This window comes from Ambystoma mexicanum, chromosome 13 (assembly GCF_040938575.1).
Source record: "Ambystoma mexicanum isolate Mex_15411 chromosome 13, UKY_AmexF1_1, whole genome shotgun sequence".
Taxonomy (NCBI): Eukaryota; Metazoa; Chordata; class Amphibia; order Caudata; family Ambystomatidae; genus Ambystoma; species Ambystoma mexicanum.
The window spans coordinates 729,488,956-729,510,949 of NC_090938.1; the positions used below are offsets into that span (position 1 = coordinate 729,488,956).

Consider the following 21,994-nt stretch of genomic DNA (forward strand, 5'->3'; position numbering starts at 1 on the left):
CAGGTTCTAGGTGTGAGCAGATGGTCAACTTAAGTGAAAAGTTAAGATTGCACTGTTCAGCAGATGAGGAAACTAGCTCAGGAATACAGGAGCTGTCGGGATCGTTTGGTGAGGAATCAGAATGTTATTGCTGGAGTTCGTTCCAAGCACCGTAAATGTAAGGTACCTAACCCCACCATCGAGAAGTTGATTCCAGCCCAAGCGCATAAGGAAGATTATATGTTTTCAATATTTGAGTGTGGAGAGTTTAGAAGCAAATCAGCAGCATCGTTTTTCCTACCGATTTGGTTCTTAGCATCATGAATGACTTCTAGCGGACGCATGTTAGGTAATCTACTGGCAGAAATGCAGATACAACAAGCAAGATCAGGAGCGCAGACTGGCACAGACCAGCTAGTCCCTTACACGCGGGCCCTCATGCCGGAAATGCAAAAAGTAGTCAGAGGACTGCAGTACAGCAGGAAATTGTAAAGGGTTGAGACTGCAGAAATCGGTTATTCCAAGATCAGACAAAAGGCAGGACATATTGATAATTCATTTGTATAGCGCCTATACACTTGTTTCAAAGCGCTTCAAGGCAAGGGAGGGAGCAAGGGAAAATAGAATTACATTCTTACAAGGCCTTGAGACATTTTGAATGTGAAATTTGGAACAAGTTACTTACCTGTAACTGTTCTCCAGCATGGGTCTGGCATGGATTCACATGCTCATGAATATTCCCCGTCGTCAGGCTGGGAATCCTCGGTAAAGAAAAAACCAGTATTAGTTTCGTTTCTGATCTGTCTTTCGTAGTAATAACCAATCACTGGTCTCTGCGTCATACTGACCACAGCCAATGACTGCCCTCTACCTAAGCACCGCCTCTGGCAGCCATCTTCAGATTTGGAAGCACGTGAAGTGGCAGTATGACCAAGTGAAGAGCAGCAGAGGGGTAGGCGGGAGGGTTCGCATGTGAATCCATGCCAGACCCATGCTGGAGAACAACAGTTACAGGTAAGTAACTTGTTTCTTCTCCAGCATGGGGTCTGGCATGGATTCACATGCTCATGAATAAAGAATACATAGCAGTACACACATGCACAACCACGGGAGGTGGCAAAGGCTCAACATTAAGCATTACATCAAACTCAACATTAAGCATCTTACCTCACCAGGCTCACCTCAGGCGAACAGGTTGCGCAGCACTGCTTGGCCGACCCTGGACTCCTCCCTGGAATCCCGATCGACGCACACCTTCACAAAATTCTACTGCGTCGACCTCCACGTAGCAGCCCTGCATATGTCCAGCAGGGGCACACCAGAAAGGAACGCCGTGGTAGCTGCGATCGCTCTGGTGGAATGGGCTCTCGGACGGCCAGGCAGCGGTCGGTTTGCCAACCGATGATAGTACATGATACAGCCGGAGAGCCATCTGGAAATGGAAGCCTTCGAGAGCCTTCCCCTGATTGACAGGTCCAAAGTTCACAAAGAGTTGTGACGTCTTCCGAAAACACTTCGTGCGGTCCACGTAGAACTTCAGCGCTCTAGCCACATCCAGCGAGTGCAAAGTCCTCTCAGCCGGCGACGAAGGCGACGGGAAGAACACAGGCAACACCAAGGGTTCGTTGAGATGGAAGTCCGACGGTACCTTGGGCATGAAGGAGGGGTGCGTCCTGAGCACTACCCTCGTGTCGTGAAAAGTCAAGTACGGGGCCTTGCAGGAAAGGGCCTGGATCTCTCCCACCTGTCGTGCGGAGGTGATGGCCACAAGAAACGCTGTTTTCCACGACAGAAACTTCAACGGGGCCGAGTGCAGAGGCTCGAACGGAGGTCCCATGAGCTTGGTCAGCACCACGTTGAGCTCCCACGCCGGGGCCGGAGCCTTCAACGGCGGCAACGATCTGAACAGCCCCTTCATGAACTCTTTCACCAGACGATGAGACCACAAGGATGTCCGGCCCGTGGTTCTGGTGTATCGGGAGATCGCAGCAAGATGAATCTTGATGGACGCGTGCGCCAGTCCAGCTTCGGCCAGCGTCAGCAGGTACGGCAGTACCTGGGGAGCCGTAATCCGTAGAGGGTTAATCTTCTGTGCGTGGCACCAGACAGAGAACCTCTTCCATTTGTGTCCGTAGCATTTAAGAGTCGAGGACGCCCTGGCCTTTGCAAGAACCTCTCTGCAGTCGGCCGGTATGTCGTATCCTCCAAACTCTAGCGCTGCAGGAGCCAGGCCTGCAAGTTCAGCGATTTCGGGTCGTGGTGGAGGATGGCGCCTCCTTCCCTGGAGAGTAGATCCGCGTCCACCGGCAGCTTGATTGGCGGGGACGCTGACAAGTCCAGAAGGTCCGGGAACCATATCTGCCTCGGCCACGCAGGTGCGACGAGGATCATCCTGCACCGTGACCTCTTGAGCTGGTTGACGAGCCGGATTAGCAGTGGCAAAGGAGGGAACGCGTAGAGGAACAGGCCCTCCCAGGGGAACGAGAAAGCATCGCCCATGCTCCTCGCCTGGGGAAACCTGCTGGCGAACCTCCGGCACTTGGAGTTCGTCGCCGTCGCGAACAGGTCGATCTGGGGTGTGCCCCACCGTCGGAAGAGGCGATCCACTAGATCCTGCCATAGTTCCCACTCGTGGCACGAGCGCAGCTCCCTGCTGAGTGAGTCGGCGATGGTGTTTTTTATCACTGCCAGATGAAACGGCACCAGAAACATCCTTTGGGCGACGGCCCAATGCCACAGGTCCTGCGCCTCCTTGGACAGTGCTGGGGACCTGGTTCCGCCCTGTTTCCTGATGTAAAACATGGTGGTGGTGGTGTTGTCGGTGAAGATCCTCATCACCTTGCCCTTGAGGGACGGAACGAAGGACCTGAGGGCCCAGAACACTGCACGGAGCTCCAGGACGTTGATATGGAGGGACTTCTCCGTCGGGAGCCAAAGGCCTCTCGCGTGCAGATTTTCGGTGTGCGCTCCCCACCCTTCCAGGGAGGCATCCGTGGTCACTGTGTCCTGGTGGTCTGGGGTCTGGAAGTCCATGCCCGCCGTCAGATGCGCGCGGATGCCCCACCACCGGACCGCTCGGCGGAAACTCTCGTCGAGTGATCCTCTCCTCGAAGCCGCCCGTCGTTTGGATCCAGCGCGCGTCCAGGAACTCCTGCAACGGGCGCATCCGGAGCCTGCACATGGGAATGAGGTAGATGCAAGAAGACATTTCGAGGAGGGACTTGATGGACCTCACCTTGGCCACGTCGGAAACCAACATCCGCTGTACCTTGCCCAGGATGGACCTGGTCCTTTCCTCCGACGGGGAGGCCAGAAGGGACACTGTCGAGCTTCGCTCCCAGAAACAGTGCGTTTTGCGAGGGTACCAGGTGGTACTTGGCGTAGTTCACCGAGAATCCCAGGTCCGTGAGAAGTTGGACGGTCCTTGCCGTGTGATCCACGGCGAGCTCCCTCGTCTTGGCTCGGATGAGCCAGTCGTCCAGGTAGGGGTAGACGTGGATCCCCTCGCGGCGCAGCTGCGCCGCCACCGGTGCAAGGCACTTGGTGAATACCCTGGGTGCCGACCGTAGTCCGTAGGGGAGGGCTTTGAACTGGTAGTGACGCCCTTGGACCACAAACCTGAGGAATTTTCGGTGCCCCTTTAGGATGGGAATGTGGAAGTAGGCATCCTCCAAATCCAACGACGATAGGAAGTCTCCTTCCTCCAGCTGACCCAGGACGTGCTGGAGGGTGACCATCCGGAACTTTTGCGCCTTGATGAACTTGTTCAGACATCGCAGGTCCAGGATGGGGCGCCATCCCCCCTAGTCTTCTTCACGAGGAAGTATCTCGAGTAAACTCCGGAGCCCCGAAGCCTCTTTGGGACGAGTTCGATGGCGCCCTTCCTGAGCATCGCCTTTACCTCCAGGAGAAGTTGAGGGACGTGAAGTTCTTTCCTGGCCACGGGGGGGACGCGCGGACACCTTCTTTGAAACTCGAGCGCGTGGCCCCGGGCCAAGGCGTCCAGCACCCAACGGTCGGTGGAGATGTACTCCCACACGCTGACGAAGCTCGCCAGCCAGCCTCCCACCGGGGTGCTTCGGTGGGGGCCCGACCCCACGGCCGGTTCAATCCTGCTTCGACGAGGCTTTGCCGCCTTGACCTCCTTGGCGACGACAGCGGGGTCCGCCAGACTTGCCTCGTCCTCTGTAGGTCTCCTGAGCTGACGAGCGGGCCGCTTGACGGTAGGTGGAGAAACCGCCGCCGGAACCTTTGGAGGCGCCCTTGCCTCCGCTGCTCCGAAAGGGCGTCCGTCGTTGTTGCAGAACTCCAAGGGCCCGGGCCATCTCGGTGTCCGCTTTAATGGCCTGAAGGGAATCGTCCACTGTTTTCCCAAACAGGTTGTTCCCATCGAAGGGCATGTCCAGGACTCTGGTCTGAACGTCTTGACGGAAGTCCGTAGCCTTGAGCCATCCACGCCGCCTAAGGCAAACGCCGTTGCCCAACTGGCGGAACCCAGTGTCGGCGATGTCCGTCGCAACGGTAATGGCGTGGTCCGAAGCCACCTCACCTTCCTGCAGGATCTCCAGGGCCTCTGCCCTCTTGTCGTCCGGCAAGAAGTCCAGCAGGGGAGCCAGTTTGTACCAGAGCTCCCTGTCGTAGCGGGCCATGATAGCCAAGGCGTTGGCCGCTTTAATCGTCGTCGCCGCAGACGAGATGACTCTGCGTCCCATAGCGTCCAATTTCTTTCCCTCGCCGTCCGGTGGGGAAGTCGATGTGGAGGCCGCACCCCCCCCCCCCTGCTTTTTTCCTGGCCGCCGCGGATACGACGGAGTCCGGGGTAGGCTGCGCCCGGAGGCACAGGGGGGCCGTGTCCGGGACCCGGTACTTCTTCTCGTACCGGTCTCTTCTAGCTGGCGTCGTGGAAGGGTTCTTGAGGAGGGTGAGGCCGCTGATAAAGGAAACCTTCCTTCTTCTCCTCAGGGCAGAGTTGGAAAAGCTCGGATGCCCTGGTGATCATGGAGTGGAACGATCCAATCTCGTCGGGCGGAGAAGCCCTGGTGGGAGGCGACGACGGTACATCCTCGTTGTATACCTCGTCCGTACTCGTCACTGCCGTGTCAGTCCCCGTATCATCCCCTCGGGTGGACGGGGAGGAGGGCTGGAAGGGGCGCGACGGCTGAAAAGGAGGCGGAGGGTGGATCCTTCTTTTCTTGGTAGGGGGAACACCAGAAGGTCCCGGTTCCGGGTCCCCCGACGGGAGAGGTTCCGTCGGCAACGGTAGTCTCGTCCTTATCTCTGAGCATAAAGACTGTATAGCCAACAAAATGGCCGCCGAGTTGTCTCGCGGCGCTGGCAGAGGGGAATCCGACGGGCGATCAGTCACCTGCGTCGGGATCCATCCCGACGGGCCGGTCTTCTTCCACGCCGAGGCCGTGGCTTAAGACTTCGACCAGCTCCTCCTCCGAGGTTGAGGCCGAATCTACGATGACGCCCTGCCCCCCCTTTTTCTTCCCCACGGGGGATTTCACGGGGGTCCTATCGATGGGCACAAAAGAGGACTCCCTCCGAGGTGGCAGGGAGACTGAGCCCCGAGGTCGCCACCACTGGTGTAGCCTCCACAGGCTGAGCCAGGGCCGCCGCGACAGTTTCGATAGAGGGCTTGGCCGGATGGATTAAGGCCTTCACCACCTTATCCTTGGGGGGGGGGGGGGGGAACACTGCCTCGCTCCCCCTCCGCCTTAGAGCTCGACCGGGGCCTCTCCAGGAGCTTCGCCGGGTGCTCGGCCTTCCTCTTACCCGACCCAGAGCGTTGGCTCGTGGTTGATGGTGCCGGGGAGGGTGCGCCCTGCCTGGTGCCCGTAGAGCCCGACCGTTCGGCGCTCCCAGTGCCAGCGGACTCGCGGTGCTTGGCCTTATGTTGGACCCCCATCGCCGGGGCGTCCTCAAAGGTCTTAGAAGACCGCTCGGCTTTCTTCCTCTTCTTCTCGCCGGACGGGCTCTTACCTTCCAGCCAGTTGGCGAGACGTTGATGGCGGTCCTTCATGGTCCGCTCCGACATGTTGCCGCAAAACGCACAGTCCTTCTCCACGTGCGTCTTGTCCTCATGTAGGCAGTAAAGACAAAAAGAGTGTTCGTCCTCCTTGAAGACGTTCTGCAGCTGGCATCCAGGGCAAACCCTGAACAGCTTTCCGGGCGTCGAGCTTCCTTTCTCCTGGGCCATGACCGGGCCTGAGAAACTTCTGGAGTCCTCCAAAAGCGTAGCTCGACGAAATCTTCACCCTTGAGGGGCGCAGACGAATCCGACACGGGTCCCCGTTGATCGGATGGAGAATCGGTGGAGCTTGAGGCTCTTTTGACCGAAAAAAACGAAGTTTTTGAGAAAAAACGTGAAAAAAAATAGCACTAACGCTCGAGAGCAATAGCACGAGGATCCCAACACATGAACGTGCGGTAAAAATCTGAAGATGGCTGCCAGAGGCGGTGCTTAGGTAGAGGGCAGTCATTGGCTGTGGTCAGTATGACGCAGAGACCAGTGATTGGTTATTACTACGAAAGACAGATCAGAAACGAAACTGATACTGGTTTTTTCTTTACCGAGGATTCCCAGCCTGACGACGGGGAATATTCATGAGCATGTGAATCCATGCCAGACCCCATGCTGGAGAAACTATTGTACACGGCCCGATGACATTTCAGATAGTGCAAGAGCTTCGACAATAAGGAGGGGAGGTAGGAGATGAAACAGACACGATCATACTAGGCCGGACTACATTTCTGGTAGTGCTGGGGAATGACAAAAGGTGAGGGAAAGGGGAGTGAGGAACAAACAAGCGATTATCATACTAGGTCTGACGAAAATTCTGATAGGGTAAGTTCATAGAAAATAGTGAGGGGGAGGAGAGAGGGAAGACAGGGACAGGAAGAGAAGACTGAAAAGCAGCGAGTGTGGTGAAAGAGGAAGAATCAAAGCCGGCAAAATACAGTGTTGGAGCACATAAGCAAGTGGAGAGAGCACATCAAGTTGCAGAGGTCAGTACGTAACACATAATGTTGCAAGAGATCAGCAAGTGCAAGCCAGGATTCAAGTCGTAAATGGGCACATGACGCATGGTCACCATGAGTACGTGATGCTTAAGGAAGTCCAGCATGAGAACAACAAGATTCGAGATGGGTGAGCCAACACGAGTCACCAAGTCAAATCAAAGCATCAGCAACAAGGCAGTGATGGTATCACCATGTGTCAATACAAACTCCCACAATGGGCAGGGAGGGATGGGGTGGGGGGACAGAAAGATTAAGGATTTAAGCATACAGGCATCACATGTACAACAATGGTGGGGACAGCGAAATACAAGCGGCATTGACATGAAGCGCATGGGTCAATGCAATTACTCAGAGGTTAAGAGTAGATGATTTTGGTGTTGAAAAATTGCAAATGACAGATAGGGAGAAACACACTGTTTCTCCCACCCCTCCCCCCTTACCCATAAAATTCTACCTTTAGGGGCATTTGGACTTGGTTGCTGTCTGGCTGGGATAAAAACAAAGCCTCAGAATGGCTGCGCTGTTTTTCTTTAAAGCTCCTTGCTGAACGGGTCATTTTAACTCCCAATGTGAGGGGGCAGGGGGGACTAATACAAAAAGTGCCCCAGGGAAGTTACCATCCCACTGTTGGTATGTGGCATGGCTTTTTTTGGCCATGTAATGTGTCCTCTGGGCAGAATCCACTTCAGGCTGGGTCCTTTTAGATTCCCTCATCCATTCACCAAAATGGAGGTTGCCTTGGTTTGCTTCAAACACCAGTGGAGGGAGGGAGGATGCAGGGAAGTGAGAGCACCCATCAGTGGCCACTGGATGCATGTATCCTAGGACTGGGGGGGATGTAGTCAATCTGAAACCAGTTCAGACTGGCAGATGCCAGTCTAGGATAATGTGGATTATGCCTTTGTGGAGGAGGTGGGGGGGGGGGAGGGGTGAGCTGCTGTTCCAGAATGCATAGGTGTGCTTTATCTGCATTTATCAAGCGCGCTTGTAGCCCATGAGGCATCGAGGCGCTGTTAGATAAGCAGACTTGAATTACAGGCGGGTGCCCAATGGGCTCATGGTTACACAGTAACAAACAAATTTGCAGGGAATTGCTCAAACCAATTTGTGATAGATATTCCGTTTAGACAAAGAGTCTAGTTTTGATAGCCTTGCGGAAGGCTAGGTGTGATTCAGTCAGTCTTAGGTGAGGAAGCTGGAACCTTACCAGAGAGGTCTGTCATTTGCTTACTGCACCTCCGACTATTGGCGTGTGATTCAGTGCTGTGTTCACTCACTGCCTCTAGAGGGATTAAGAGCAGAGTCCCCTTACTAAATCTACTACTGGAAATCAGCTGCTTGAACAAGTCCCAAAGCGCTGCAACAGCATCCTTTGATTTACTGACGAAACAGACAGCAAAGTTGTACCATTCCAGAGGACCGCCTCTGTGTCTTTTGCCAAGATACAGTGGCGACAACTGGTACCACCATCTACTCAAAGGCCTCATCTCCCTGAAGCTCCCAACCATGCCTGCATCACTGGGATCCAGATGTAGGTTCACCCTTCGCGGGCAGGACTCGGAAGACCATGCCAAACCGCCAGCGAATCTTCATCCTCCCCAGCGTTAGGCAGAATACTGTGCAGTGCCCTTAATGACCACTACACACAAGACTACAAGTGGCAATACAAGTTCACCTTTGGTACAAGCCTGTACTACACTGTTTAAGTGGTAGCAGTAGCAGAGCAGCCAAGCTCATCAAGAGCAAATGAGCAATAGTAGAGATTACACAAAGGACTACAATTACTTTGACTCAAGCAAACACTGACTCAAGGTTTTTGGTTTAAAAAGTAAAAGTACATTTATTTCTAGACCATCTGTTCGTAAAACACTTCAATTACTTTAAAATCACACGAAAAATTCACTTTGTGCAGCACAATTCAAGCTAGGTACCTTTGGATTTGACAGACCGGTGTTGTGAAACAAAGCCGTTACCGGGGGTACAGATGCAAACACTTTTTGACAGCAAGGACGGTTCGGTCTTACTAAAATTAAGTGTACCCGCGGGAAGTTACCAGAGTTAAACCACACTTAGCACATGAATTAACACGAGAATTAAATGATAAAAATCATAGGCAATACTTTTGTCAAGGCAGATAGAATCAGGACACTTTTCTACAACAAGTGAATAAAAAGTCAATAGGCCTGCGCCAGTGTCAAGTGTAACAGGGTTCCTGTTGTCGAGGATCACACGGTTAGTATAGTTCACGATTCGGGATTGCCAGGAGTACTTAGATATTGTCAAAAGAGGAAGCAAAAGTTATAAGAGGGAAGGAAGAGGAGGACAAGCCTTTAGTGAGGAGAAAGGGGTTCACCCCAGTTCCTCAAGGTCGGACACAGTACCTTATTCAAAGGGAATAAGAGCTGGTGCTACGGCAGTTCCTGCAGACTCATGGTTCCTGTGGCTTCAGTCGTGGAGACAAGGACGATGTCTGGGGCGATCTGCACTACCCAGGGATGAAGCCAGCAGCAAAAGCAAAGGTGAATAAAACGTGCGCTCCTTGAAAACAGGAGAGGCTCTTCAGGTGCTATCTGTACCACTAAAACTGTGTGCAGCGATTTTTTTGACCAAGAAGAGGATCCTCTGCCTGTGGAAGATGAGCTGGTTGATCCCACCAGACTCAAGGGAAAACTACTCCGGACTGGATCTTCTCTTGTCGTTGAAGGGTAGATAGCTCAGGACACCGGGACTCGGTAGTTGCAGCAGCAGTCTACTCTGCTTCTCTTCGGTTCCCTGCAGTTCCAGTGGCGACTGACTTCCAGCCCAAGAGTCCTGCCTTTTATGCGAAAATCCCCATTCACAGAGCCGGTCTTTCAATCCCACAGCAGGGGGGTGGGGGGGGGGGGGGGAGAGATTTACTACACCCGTCCATCACATTCAGCCCACCTAGACACCCAGGTGCTAAAAAGGAGGGCTTCTTGAGAGAAGCCCACCAAAAGACAGTGAACAAAGGAGGCAAACCTGGTTTGCCGCACAAAGTAATTAAACTACGAGTGTACCCTTACTACAAAGTAAAACACAAGAAGGACTTTTACAAAATGAAATGGTGACTAAACTTGACCGGAGCCAAAAGAGTATTTGGTCAAGTGGGTTTATGTTCGAGGCTAATATAATAGCCTGGAACAGTACCACATTTATATAGTATAATCGCGGTAGGGAAGTTAGGGTAGATACCGCTACCACCAGCCAAGTCTAAATGTTAAGAGCAAAACAAAGCTCAGAGAGGCACAGACAAAGGGATAGGAGTTAACCCTTTCCAGTACTCCATGTAAAATGGGGTGTACTTGGTCTGTAGTTTTAAATGACTACGTAAAGTAAATGGCAACTTAACCTGTTTTCTAGGGGACAGTAGTCAGCCCCAGAAAAATGGAGTCAGTGGGAAGTCTCAAAGACAACCCTTTGTCACTGCACTGAAGGTGCTGTGTAACACATAAAAGTGGGGTTCATGGAGTGGTGTACTCCAGAGCGCACGATCACACAAACAGTAGAAATACACATGGCAAAACACATGTTAAGAGTGGGAAAAAGGCTCACACTCTTACCAAGTGGAAAAAGTAAACTCCTGAAATCCAGCAAAGCTGCTGTGGGACTCACTAGGTGAGGGAAATTAGTCATAGAATGAGAATTCTCCTTAACACCCAGATATCAGAAAATGCCCTGGTTCCAGCTCCCCAAACAGGGATTTGGGGTTGGGAGGCATGTGGGAATATGGAAATGAATCACTGCCCTGCCTTCCTTCCATGGCTGCCCTCTCGCCAGTCTTCTGTGGGAGAGTCGTTAAGCCAACCCCATCCTCAGTAGCCGAATCCCTACACCAGAGGATGACATGGGCACTCCTGCATCTGTTAATACCGCCAACTGCAGCAGACTCAACTTCTATTGCTCCAACTTTCGACCTGGGAATCACTAGATCCCAAAAACATTGGGAAGTAGAACTATTGAGGATTTGTCCGGCACTGGTGTTGTCGCTGGAACCCAATGCGGTTGGCCAACAACGCACAAATGTTTTTTCAGTCAAAGGGCATAGCTTTCATGACTCTGGAATTGCTGGCATCATTCTCCAGGGTCTGCCACTAATCTCAAGTCGCCAAAATTCCAGAAACTGCTCCTTCGATACACATTCACACAAGACTGTCCCCAAACTGCACAATGTCTCCCTTCTCTTTAAACTTTATGACCTAGATAGGAAAAGTTGATTGCTTACTTGCTACTGCATTTGGTTTTGCAGAAATATATTTTTACTGAACTCAATTCTTGAACTTTGTCGATTCTTTTGTTTTACAAAGTTTACTCGCCAGTAAGCTTAGCGATTTTTGCTTTTGCCGTTAACAAGGATTACACTTAATGAAAATAGTTTATGGACAATTTAGTGAGCGTGTACTATGTCGTTTCCATCTGGGCTGCTCCGCTATAAATACTACTTAGAGAGCCTGGTGAGCTTGAGGGAATCACTAGCATAACCAGAGTCAGGAAGATACACCTGAAAACCCCACAGGGCTTAAGAAAAAAATCTTCCCAACTCAGAAGCATCACAAGATGGTCACAAGAGAAAGGTGGGAAGAAAATTGTTTGTCCAAACGGAGGAGAACTGAAGAAAGATCAGACCACAGTACGTCAAACTACTCATTAGCAGAAGCAAAGGACTGCCAATCAGGAGTTCCATGGGAACGTAGAAGAGACTGCATGCACCCAGGACTCCATGCATCTGCGTTAATGCTGTATGAGAGGAAGCCTAGAGGGATGTTGCCTCAACGCGCCAATACATATTAATGCCAGAAGTTACCTTTGGCTGTGCAGGACATAACCCCAAAAGAGGCGAACACATGCGAGGAAACTTGGAATGGTCTGCTCTTTTCTTACCTCTTGAAGTGCAAGAAGTGCTTGTCCCTGCCACCGGAAATCCAAACCCCTGGTGTACTGAGCACAGATTTCACGGACCTAAAACAGCATAATGGAATAAGAAAATATTTTAAAATGTGTTACAATTCAGTGACTATATGCATCAATAGAGCCCACCACAGGCTAGCGTGGCGAGTGTGTGGAATGACCATCAAGAAAGTTACTTGAAAATATTCTCCAAAATATTTCTTGGATATCTTAAGACCTCAGACTCCAACACACAAACACAGAAGTGTCCCTTTTAGAATTGGAGAGCTTTGCAAACAAGTGCACATGGAAAGAATAAATAAATGCAGCATTGTTAACAATGTGATCAGTCCACAAAAGATTGGCATTTGGGCTGAAAACGAATTCAGGAATTCGGCAATCCCAGGAAAGACACCCACTAGTCGTCCCATGTCCTCCCTGGACATCTTACCAAGGATTTTAACTCAATAACGTAGTCAGCTATCCTGCTAGACAAATCCAATACCCAAAGCCCAGGCCACGTTTCAGAAGAGCAATATGAATATGGTCAAAAGGCAGGGATTATGGACACTTTACCTCCCAGCTGGACTATCTCAAGCCTGACAGTGTGGCTCTGTATGTGCTCCGCCAGAGTCCTTCTGAAGCCCATGGCTGGGGCAGCTCAAAGGTTCCCCATAGTGTCTTATAGAAGGTACGCCGTTAGTCCTGTGGCTAGGCTGGTGGTGGCTTTTCCACCCGTGTAATCTGGTTCCTCTGTGTGGAATCCATTTTACATGGCTTGCTCCTTTTTGACCCCCCCTCCACCCCCCAAATACCACTTCCATCTGCGGTCTCATTTTAATTGATCTAGAATTTTTTGCTGTTTCCAGTTGTATTTCCTGTCTCCTTTGCCTTCTTTTTTGTAGTCGAGACTTTCTCGCAGTGGCAAGTAGACTTCAAAAGGGAGTAGTTTCTTACCTGTAACTCCATTTCTCCAGTGTTGGTATCTTTCATGGATTCACATGCTGTGAATATTCACAGTCAGGCTGGGAACCTCGGTTACTTTTCCTATGGAAAACTGCAACACTTTAGTGTCCCATTAATGTCCTTTTTGGGTGCTTTAGTCCCCACCAATAGAATGTAGGCTATAAGACATGCATTACTTACCGTAATAGCCTTTCTGATGATTGTATCTGCTTAGATTCACATGCTGTGCATGTGGTCCGACATCCAGTGGTAACTGCAGAGTATTGCATCTGGTCTTTCGGGGACGTCGGCATAGGCGTGTAACATTATTCCTATCGTGACGTGTAGTGTACCCAAAATCCCTCAAGTGCCGAGGTCCCTCCGATTGTATTTTTTCTGCCATGAGGGAGCCCAAGGCTATAGTGAGCGAGTACATAAAGGGAGAAAGTAGTAAGAAGTCTATGTTCCTTCCACCCACAGCGGGGAGGTAGGGAGGGCGCATGTGAATCTAAGCAGATACAATCATCAGAAATGCCATTACGGTAAGTAATGCATGTCTTCTGATGCTTGTTAATCTGCTTAGAATCACATGCAGTGCATAGACTAGCGAGCAGTACCCGGAGTTGGCGGTGTGGTGAGAAGGAACAGTAGACAAAGATGTCTTAGTACTGCTTGTCCCACCTGAGAATCAGACCTAGAACGAGTGTCTAGGCAATAGTGTTTTGTAAAGGTGTGTACAGACCTCCAGGTTTCTGCTTTGCAAATGGACTGAAGGGGAACATTTGCAATGAATGCTATGGATGCCCTAGTGCCTTGAGTAGAATGTGCTCTAGGCTTGAAGGGCAGTTCTCTTAGCAAGAGAGAAACAGTCTGATGCATTTGACAATCCACCTTGAGATCGCTGATTTAGAGAAGGATCCCCTTCTCTGCCAGCTGCCACTGAAACGAAGAATTGATTTGTCTGCGCCGTAGTGGTTTAGTTCTTTCCAGGTAGAACATGACTGCCCTGCACACATCCAGTGTGTTTAGGGTTCTTTCGGCCAGGCTAGTAGGGTTCTGGAAGAAAGTGATTCACATGGAACTTTGGGATGAATTTAGGCGCAAATCTGGGATGTGTGCGCAGAACTACCTAATCTTTGTGGACTGTAAGAAAGGGGTCTAGAACAGAAAGCCTGCAGTTTGCTAACCCTTCTGATAAAAGCGATAGCCACTAGGAAGGCTGTCTTATAAGTCAGGTCTTTCAGACTTGCTTTATGCATAGGCTCAAAGGGAGCTCCCAAGAGCCTGGTCAAAACCACATTCAGATCCCATCCAGGGGCTGGGTGAGAAATGGGAGGATAAATCCTCTTAACCCCTTTCATAAAGGCTTTAATCACCGGTATTTTCCACCACAGCACCTTTTGTTGTGATGTGGTGTAGGCGGACAGAGCAGTCAGATGAACCTTTAAGGAATTGAAGACTAACCCAGTGTTCAACAGATGGGTTGGATACAGCACAATGTGTGTGGGTGAACAATCGATGGGATTGACGCCCTTGGAATTGCACCAGATGACAAAGTTTCCATTTGCTGGCATTGCAATAGCGTGTATTCGGTTTTCTCGCTTACCCGAGTATGTCCATGCACCTCTGAGGGAGTGGCAGGTGTCCAACCTCTATGACCTCAGGAGCCAAGCTGCTAAATTCAGAGTTTGAGGGCATGGGTGTAGGATCTCCCCCCTGTCCTGAGACAACATGTTGTACGGGCAGGGTAGTCTCACTGGTGGGAGAGGGACATTTCCATCAGGTGAGCAAACCAGGGTTGGAGGGTCCACATGGGGGCCACCAGAATCATGGTAGCATGGTATCTTGTTGAGATGCGGAGTCGGGGAGGTGGGGGAGGGGTTTTGAGGGGGCGGGTGGGGTAAGGGGGACAAGCGTAGACATATTTCCCTGACCATGTTATCCAGCAACCGTTCCCCTTGGATCGGTTCTGGGGGTACCCGGAGGCGTAGTCTTGTCCATGGGCGTTCTCCTGAGTTGCGAACAAGTCGATCTCTGGGAAGCCCCATTCTGCGAAGACGTTGGACACAATGTCTTCGTGTAGCCGCCATTTGTATTCTTCTGGCAGAGGAAAATCTCTGCCGATTAAGTCTGCCAGAAGAGTTCCTTTGGAACACGTTGGACAACAAAAACATCTTGTGTTTGAGATCCCATATCCAAATGTTTTGGAACAGCTTGGATAGCCCTGGAGCGTGAGTGCCCCCCTGTTTGTTCAGGTAGTACATAGCTGTAGTGCTGTCCATTAGAATCAGCAACGTCTTCCCTTGCAGTTGTACCTGAAAAGCCTTGAAAACCACTAATAGCTCCAGTAGGTTTATATGGTTGGACGCTACGAGACCACCAAACTCTGTGTGCTGTCTGTTGAAGCAGATGCGCTCCCCGCCCTGTGAGATGCGTCTGTAGTGAGAGTGGCTTCCACTGCAGGGGTGGTGAAGGTCACCCCCTTCAAGAGGTTTTCTCTTGACCACCACTGCAGAGAGAGAACGAGGGCTGGCGAGACAACTACCAGATCTTCCCATTTTCCGCTGGCCTGACACCACTGGTTGTTAAGCCACTCTTGCATGGGACGCATGCGCAGCCGTGCGTGGGGAACCAAGTATATGCAGGACACCATAATTCCTAGCCAGCGCATGGCTTTGCGCACCGTCACCTCCCGACTGGCTACATACTGAGGGATCTGAAAAAGCAGGTTTTATCCTCTCGTTGAAGGGGAAGACGAGACAGTCCTTAGTCTGAATTAGAGCTCCCATAAATTGTTTTACTTGACTGGGGAGTAAGGAACAAGTTACTTACCTGTAACTGCTCTCCAGCATGGGTCTGGCATGGATTCACATGCTCATGAATATTCCCCGTCGTCAGGCTGGGAATCCTCGGTAAAGAAAAAAATCAGTATCAGTTTCGTTTCTGATCTGTCGTTCGTAGTAGTAACCAATCACTGATCTCTGCGTCAAACTGACCACAGCCAATGACTGCCCTCTCCCTAAGCCCCGCCTCTGGCAGCCATCTTCAGATTTGGTAGCACGTGAAGAGGCAGTATGACCAAGTGAAGAGCCGCAGAGGGGTAGGCGGGAGGGTTTGTATGTGAATCCATGCCAGACCCATGCTGGAGAACAGTTACAGGTAAGTAACGTGACCCTTCTCCAGCATGGGGTCTGGCATGGATTCACATGCTCATGAATAAAAGAATAAATAGCAGTACACACATGCACAACCACGGGGGGGTGGCAAAAGGCTCAACATTAAGTAATACAAAAAACTCAACATTAAGCATCTCTTACCTCCTCACCAGGCTCACCTTAAGCGAACAGGTTGCGCAGCACTGCCTGGCCGACCATGGACTCCTCCCTGGAATCCCGATCGACGCAGTAGAATCTCGTGAAGGTGTGCGTCGACCTCCACGTAGCAGCCCTGCAGATGTCCAGCAGGGGCACACCAGATAAGAACGCCATAGTAGCAGCAATCGCTCTGGTCGAATGGGCTCTCGGACGGCCTGGCAGCGGTCGGTTAGCCAACCGGTGGCAGTGCATGATACAGCCGGAGAGCCATCTGGAAATAGAAGACTTAGAGAGAGCCTTCCCTTGATTCACAGGTCCAAAGTTCACGAACAGCTGTGATGTCCTCCGGAAACTCTTCGTGCGGTCCACGTAGAACTTCAGCGCTCTAGCCACATCCAGCGAGTGCAAAGTCCTCTCGGCCAGCGACGAAGGAGACAGGAAGAAAACAGGTAACACCAAGGGCTCGTTAAGATGGAAGCCCGACGGCACCTTGGGCATAAAGGAGGGGTGCGTCCTAAGCACCACCCTCGAGACATGGAAAGTCAAGTACGGTGCTTTGCAGGGTAGGGCCAGGATCTCTCCCACTCGTCGTGCGGAGGTAATGGCCACCAGGAATGCAGACTTCCACGACACAAACTTCCTTGGTGCGGAGTGCATCGGCTCGAATGGGGGCCCCATGAGCCTGGTCAGCACCACGTTAAGTTCCCACGCCGGGGCCGGGGCCTTCACCGGCGGGAACGACCGGAACAGTCCTTTCATAAACTCTTTTACCAGTCGATGGGACCACAGGGACGTCCGTCCTGTGGTTCTGGTATATCTGGAGATCGCCGCCAGATGAATCTTAATGGAGGCATGGGCTAGCCCAGCCTTTGCCAGCGATAGCAGGTACGGTAGCACTTGCGGGCCGTAATCTGTAGGGGGTTGATCTTCTGTGCTCGGCACCAGAGAACCTCTTCCACTTATGACCGTAGCATTTGAGAGTCGAGGACGCCCTGGCCTTTGCAAGAACCTCTCTGCAATCGGCCGGTATATTGTAGCCTCCAAACTCTAGCGCTGCAGGAGCCATGCCTGCAGGTTCAGCGACGCCGGGTCGTGGTGGAAGATGGCGCCTCCTTCTCTGGAGAGAAGGTCCGCGTCTGCCGACAGCTTGATGGGAGGGGACGTTGACAAGTCCAGAAGGTCCGGGAACCAGATCTGCCTCGGCCACGCCGGTGCGACGAGGATCATCCTGCACCGGGACCTCTTGAGCTGGCTGATGGGTCGAAGCAGCAACGGCAACGCATACAGGAATAGGCCGTCCCAGGGGAACGAGAACGTATCGCCCATGCTGCTCGGCTGGGGAAACCTGCTGGCGAACCTCTTGCACTTCAAGTTCGTCGCTGTTGCGAACAGGTCGATTTGGGGTTTGCCCCATCGTCGGAAGAGTTGATCCACCTGATCCTGGCGCAGTTCCCACTCGTGACACGTGCGCAGCTCCCTGCTGAGCGAGTCGGCGATGGTGTTGCTTTCTCCTGCCAGATGGAAGGGAACCAGGAACATCCCCTGGGCGACCGCCCAGTGCCACAGATCCTGTGCCTCCTTGGATAGGGCTGGGGATCTGGTGCCTCCCTGCTTCCGCATGTAAAACATTGTCGTGGTGTTGTCCGTGAAGATCCGCACCACCTTGCCCTTGAGTGACGGGAGGAACGATTTGAGAGCCCAGAACACGGCTCGGAGTTCCAGGACGTTGATGTGCAGGAGCCTCTCCTCCGGGAGCCAGAGGCCTCTTGCGTGGCGATCTCTGGTGTGGGCGCCCCAACCTTCCAGGGAGGCGTCCGTCATCACCGTCTCCTGGTATGCCGGCGTCTGAAAGTCCTTGCCCGCCGTGAGGTGCGCTCGAACGCCCCACCACTGAATCGCCTGCCGGAACACCTCGTTGAGGGGGACCCTGACTTCGAAGGTGCCCGTCACCTGCATCCAACGGGCGTCGAGAAATTCTTGAAGAGGGCGCATCCGTAGTCTGCAGAGGCGCACCAGGTAGATGCAAGAGGACATCATCCCCAGGAGGGACTTGATGGAGCTCACCCTGGCCATGTCCGTGGCTAGCAGGCGCTGCACTTTGCTCAGAATTGTATTCGTTCGTTCTTCCGACGGGCCGCCAGGAGCCTCACTGTATCGAGCTTTGCTCCCAGAAACAGGGCCACCTGCGACGGCACCAGGTGGGACTTTGGGTAGTTTATGGCGAATCCCAGGTCTGTGAGTAGCTGGACGGTCCTTGCAGTGTGTTCGACAGCGAGCTCCCTCGTCCTTGAGCGGACGAGCCAGTCTCCAGGTAGGAGTAGAAGTGAATCCCCTGCAGGCGCAGCCGCGCCGCCACTGGTGCTAGGCACTTGGTAAAGACCCTGGGGGCCGACTTCAATCCGAACGGCAGTGCCCTGAATTGGTAGTGGCGTCCCTGGACGACAAACCTGAGGAACTTTCAGTGACTTGAGGATGGGAACGTGGAAGTATGCATCCTCCAGGTCCAACAACGATAGAAAGTAGCCTTCTTCCAGCTGTCCCAGTACGTGCTGGAGGGTGACCATCCTGAACTTTTGTGATCTGATGTATTTGCTCAAACGACGAAGGTCCAGGATGGGGCGCCAGCCGCCCGTCTTCTTCCTGACGAAGAAGTACCTCGAGTACACCCCGGAGCCTCGGAGCGGCGCCTTTCCTGAGCATCGCCCGTACTTCCAACAGCAGTTGCGGGACGTGATTTTCCTTCCTGGCCACAGGTGGAACGTGAGGGCACTTCTTCAGGAATTCGATAGTGTCAGGGTATCCAGCACCCAACGGTCGGTGGAGATGGACTTCAACACGCCGCCAAAATTTGTCAGCCGGCCTCCCACCGGGGTGCTTCAGTGGGGGCCCGAGACGACGGCCGGTTCAGTCCTGCTTGGAGGTGGTGGCCTTGCCGCCCTGGCCACCTTGCCGGCGGCGAGGCGCTCCCTGCTTGCCGCAACCCCTGTAAGCCTCCTGAGACGAGGAGCGTGCCGCCTGGCGGTAGGACGACGTGCCACCGCTGGATCCCTTGGAGGCACCCTGTCTGCCTCCGGAGCTCCGAAAGGGCCATCGTTGCTGAAGGGCTCCTAGGGCGCGGGCCGTCTCCGTCTTTATGGCTTGGAGGGATTCGTCCACCGCCTTCCCGAACAAGTTGCTGCCGTCGAACGGCATGTCCAACACTCTGGTCTGGACGTCCAGACGGAAGTCGGTCACCCGGAGCCAACCCCGTCGTCGTAGGCAAACACTGTTGCCCAGCTGGCGGAACCCGGTATCGGCAATATCGGTTGCCACAGTTATGGCGTGGTCCGACGCCACCTCGCCCTCTTGCAGTATTTCCAGGGCCTCGGACCTGTCGTCGTCCGGCAGGAAGTCCAATATGGGGGCCAGCTTAAACAAGAGCTCCCTGTCGTAACGGGCCACGATCGCCAAGGCGTTGGCTGCTTTGATCGTCGCCGATGACGAAATGACCCTCTGCCCCATGGCGTCCAACTTCTTTCCCTCGCTGTCCGGCGGGGAATTCGACGTCGAGGCTCCTGACCCCGCTGCTTTCTTCTTCGCCGCCGCGACCGAGTCCGGCGTTGGCTGGGCCCTGAGGCACAGGGGAGCGGTTTCGGGGACCTGGTATTTCTCATACCGGTCCTGTTTGGCTGGTGCCGTGGAGGGGTTTTTGAGAACCGACAGGCCCTCCTCCCAGATGTCATCGATTAGAGGCACCGCGTTGACAGTCTTCCTCTTGGTCTCCCGGCGCTGATCGAGGAAAACTTCCTTTTTCTGCTCCTCCGGGCAGAGCTGGAACAGTTCGGACGCCCTGGCGATCATGGCGTGGAATGAGCCAATCTCGTCGGGCGGCGATGCCCGTGCGACGGGAGACACGTTCCGTCGTCGTCACCCTCAAAACCCATCGTCGAGCCCAACGCACAACCATCTCCCGACTCGTGGGAGGATGAGGAGGGAAGGAACAAGTTACTTACCTGTAACTGTTGTTCTCCAGCATGGGTCTGGCATGGATTCACATGCTCATGAATATTCCCCGTCGTCAGGCTGGGAATCCTCGGTAAAGAAAAAACCAGTATCAGTTTCGTTTCTGATCTGTCTTTCGTAGTAACAACCAATCACTGGTCTCTGCGTCATACTGACCACAGCCAATGACTGCCCTCTACCTAAGCACCGCCTCTGGCAGCCATCTTCAGATTTGGAAGCACGTGAAGTGGCAGTATGACCAAGTGAAGAGCCGCAGAGGGGTAGGCGGGAGGGTTCGCATGTGAATCCATGCCAGACCCATGCTGGAGAACAACAGTTACAGGTAAGTAACTTGTTCCTTCTCCAGCATGGGGTCTGGCATGGATTCACATGCTCATGAATAAAGAATACATAGCAGTACACACATGCACAACCACGGGAGGTGGCAAAGGCTCAACATTAAGCATCACATCAACTCAACATTAAGCATCTTACCTCCTCACCAGGCTCACCTCAGGCGAACAGGTTGCGCAGCACTGCTTGGCCGACCCTGGACTCCTCCCTGGAATCCCGGTCGACGCAGTAGAATTTCGTGAAGGTGTGCGTCGACCTCCACGTAGCAGCCCTGCATATGTCCAGCAGGGGCACACCAGATAGGAACGCCGTGGTAGCTGCGATCGCTCTGGTGGAATGGGCTCTCGGACGGCCAGGCAGCGGTCGGTTTGCCAACCGGTGACAGTACATGATACAGCCGGAGAGCCATCTGGAGATGGAAGCCTTCGAGAGAGCCTTCCCCTGATTGACAGGTCCAAAGTTCACAAAGAGTTGTGACGTCTTCCGAAAACCTTTCGTGCGGTCCACGTAGAACTTCAGCGCTCTAGCTACATCCAGCGAGTGCAAAGTCCTCTCAGCCGGCGACGAAGGCGACGGGAAGAACACAGGTAACACCAAGGGTTCGTTGAGATGAAAGTCCGACGGTACCTTGGGCATGAAGGAGGGGTGCGTCCTGAGCACTACCCTCGTGTCGTGGAAAGTCAAGTACGGGGCCTTGCAGGAAAGGGCCTGGATCTCTCCCACTCGTCGTGCGGAGGTGATGGCCACGAGAAAAGCTGTTTTCCACGATAGAAACTTCAACGGGGCCGAGTGCAGAGGCTCGAACGGAGGTCCCATGAGTTTGGTCAGCACCACGTTGAGCTCCCACGCCGGGGCCGGAGCCTTCACCGGCGGGAACGATCTGAACAGTCGCTTCATGAACTCTTTCACCAGACGATGAGACCACAAGGACGTCCGGCCCGTGGTTCTGGTGTATCGGGAGATCGCAGCAAGATGAATCTTGATGGACGCGTGTGCCAGACCAGCTTTGGCCAGCGTCAGCAGGTACGGCAGCACTTGGGGAGCCGTAATCCGTAGAGGGTTAATCTTCTGTGCGTGGCACCAGACAGAGAACCTCTTCCATTTGTGTCCGTAGCATTTAAGAGTCGAGGACGCCCTGGCCTTTGCAAGAACCTCTCTGCAATCGGCCGGTATGTCGTATCCTCCAAACTCTAGCGCTGCAGGAGCCAGGCCTGCAAGTTCAGCGACTTCGGGTCGTGGTGGAGGATGGCGCCTCCTTCCCTGGAGAGTAGATCCGCGTCCGCCGGCAGCTTGATTGGCGGGGACGCCGACAAGTCCAGAAGGTCCGGGAACCATATCTGCCTCGGCCACGCAGGTGCGACGAGGATCATCCTGCACCGTGACCTCTTGAGCTGGTTGACGAGCCGGATTAGCAGAGGCAAGGGAGGGAACGCGTAGAGGAACAGGCCCTCCCAGGGGAACGAGAAAGCATCGCCCATGCTCCTCGTCTG

General features: G+C 53.2%; 1 protein-coding gene across 2 annotated transcripts in view; it reads right to left on the reverse strand.

The window, feature by feature from the left end:
* LOC138521831 (histone H3-like centromeric protein A) overlaps positions 1-21,994 on the reverse strand; it is a 213,173-nt gene that overhangs the window by 29,342 nt on the left and 161,837 nt on the right. For both annotated transcript variants that reach the window (XM_069634950.1, XM_069634951.1), the window contains exon 4: positions 11,905-11,982. In XM_069634950.1, coding sequence (XP_069491051.1) covers positions 11,905-11,982 — 78 coding nt within the window. The remainder of the gene's footprint in view (positions 1-11,904; positions 11,983-21,994) is intronic.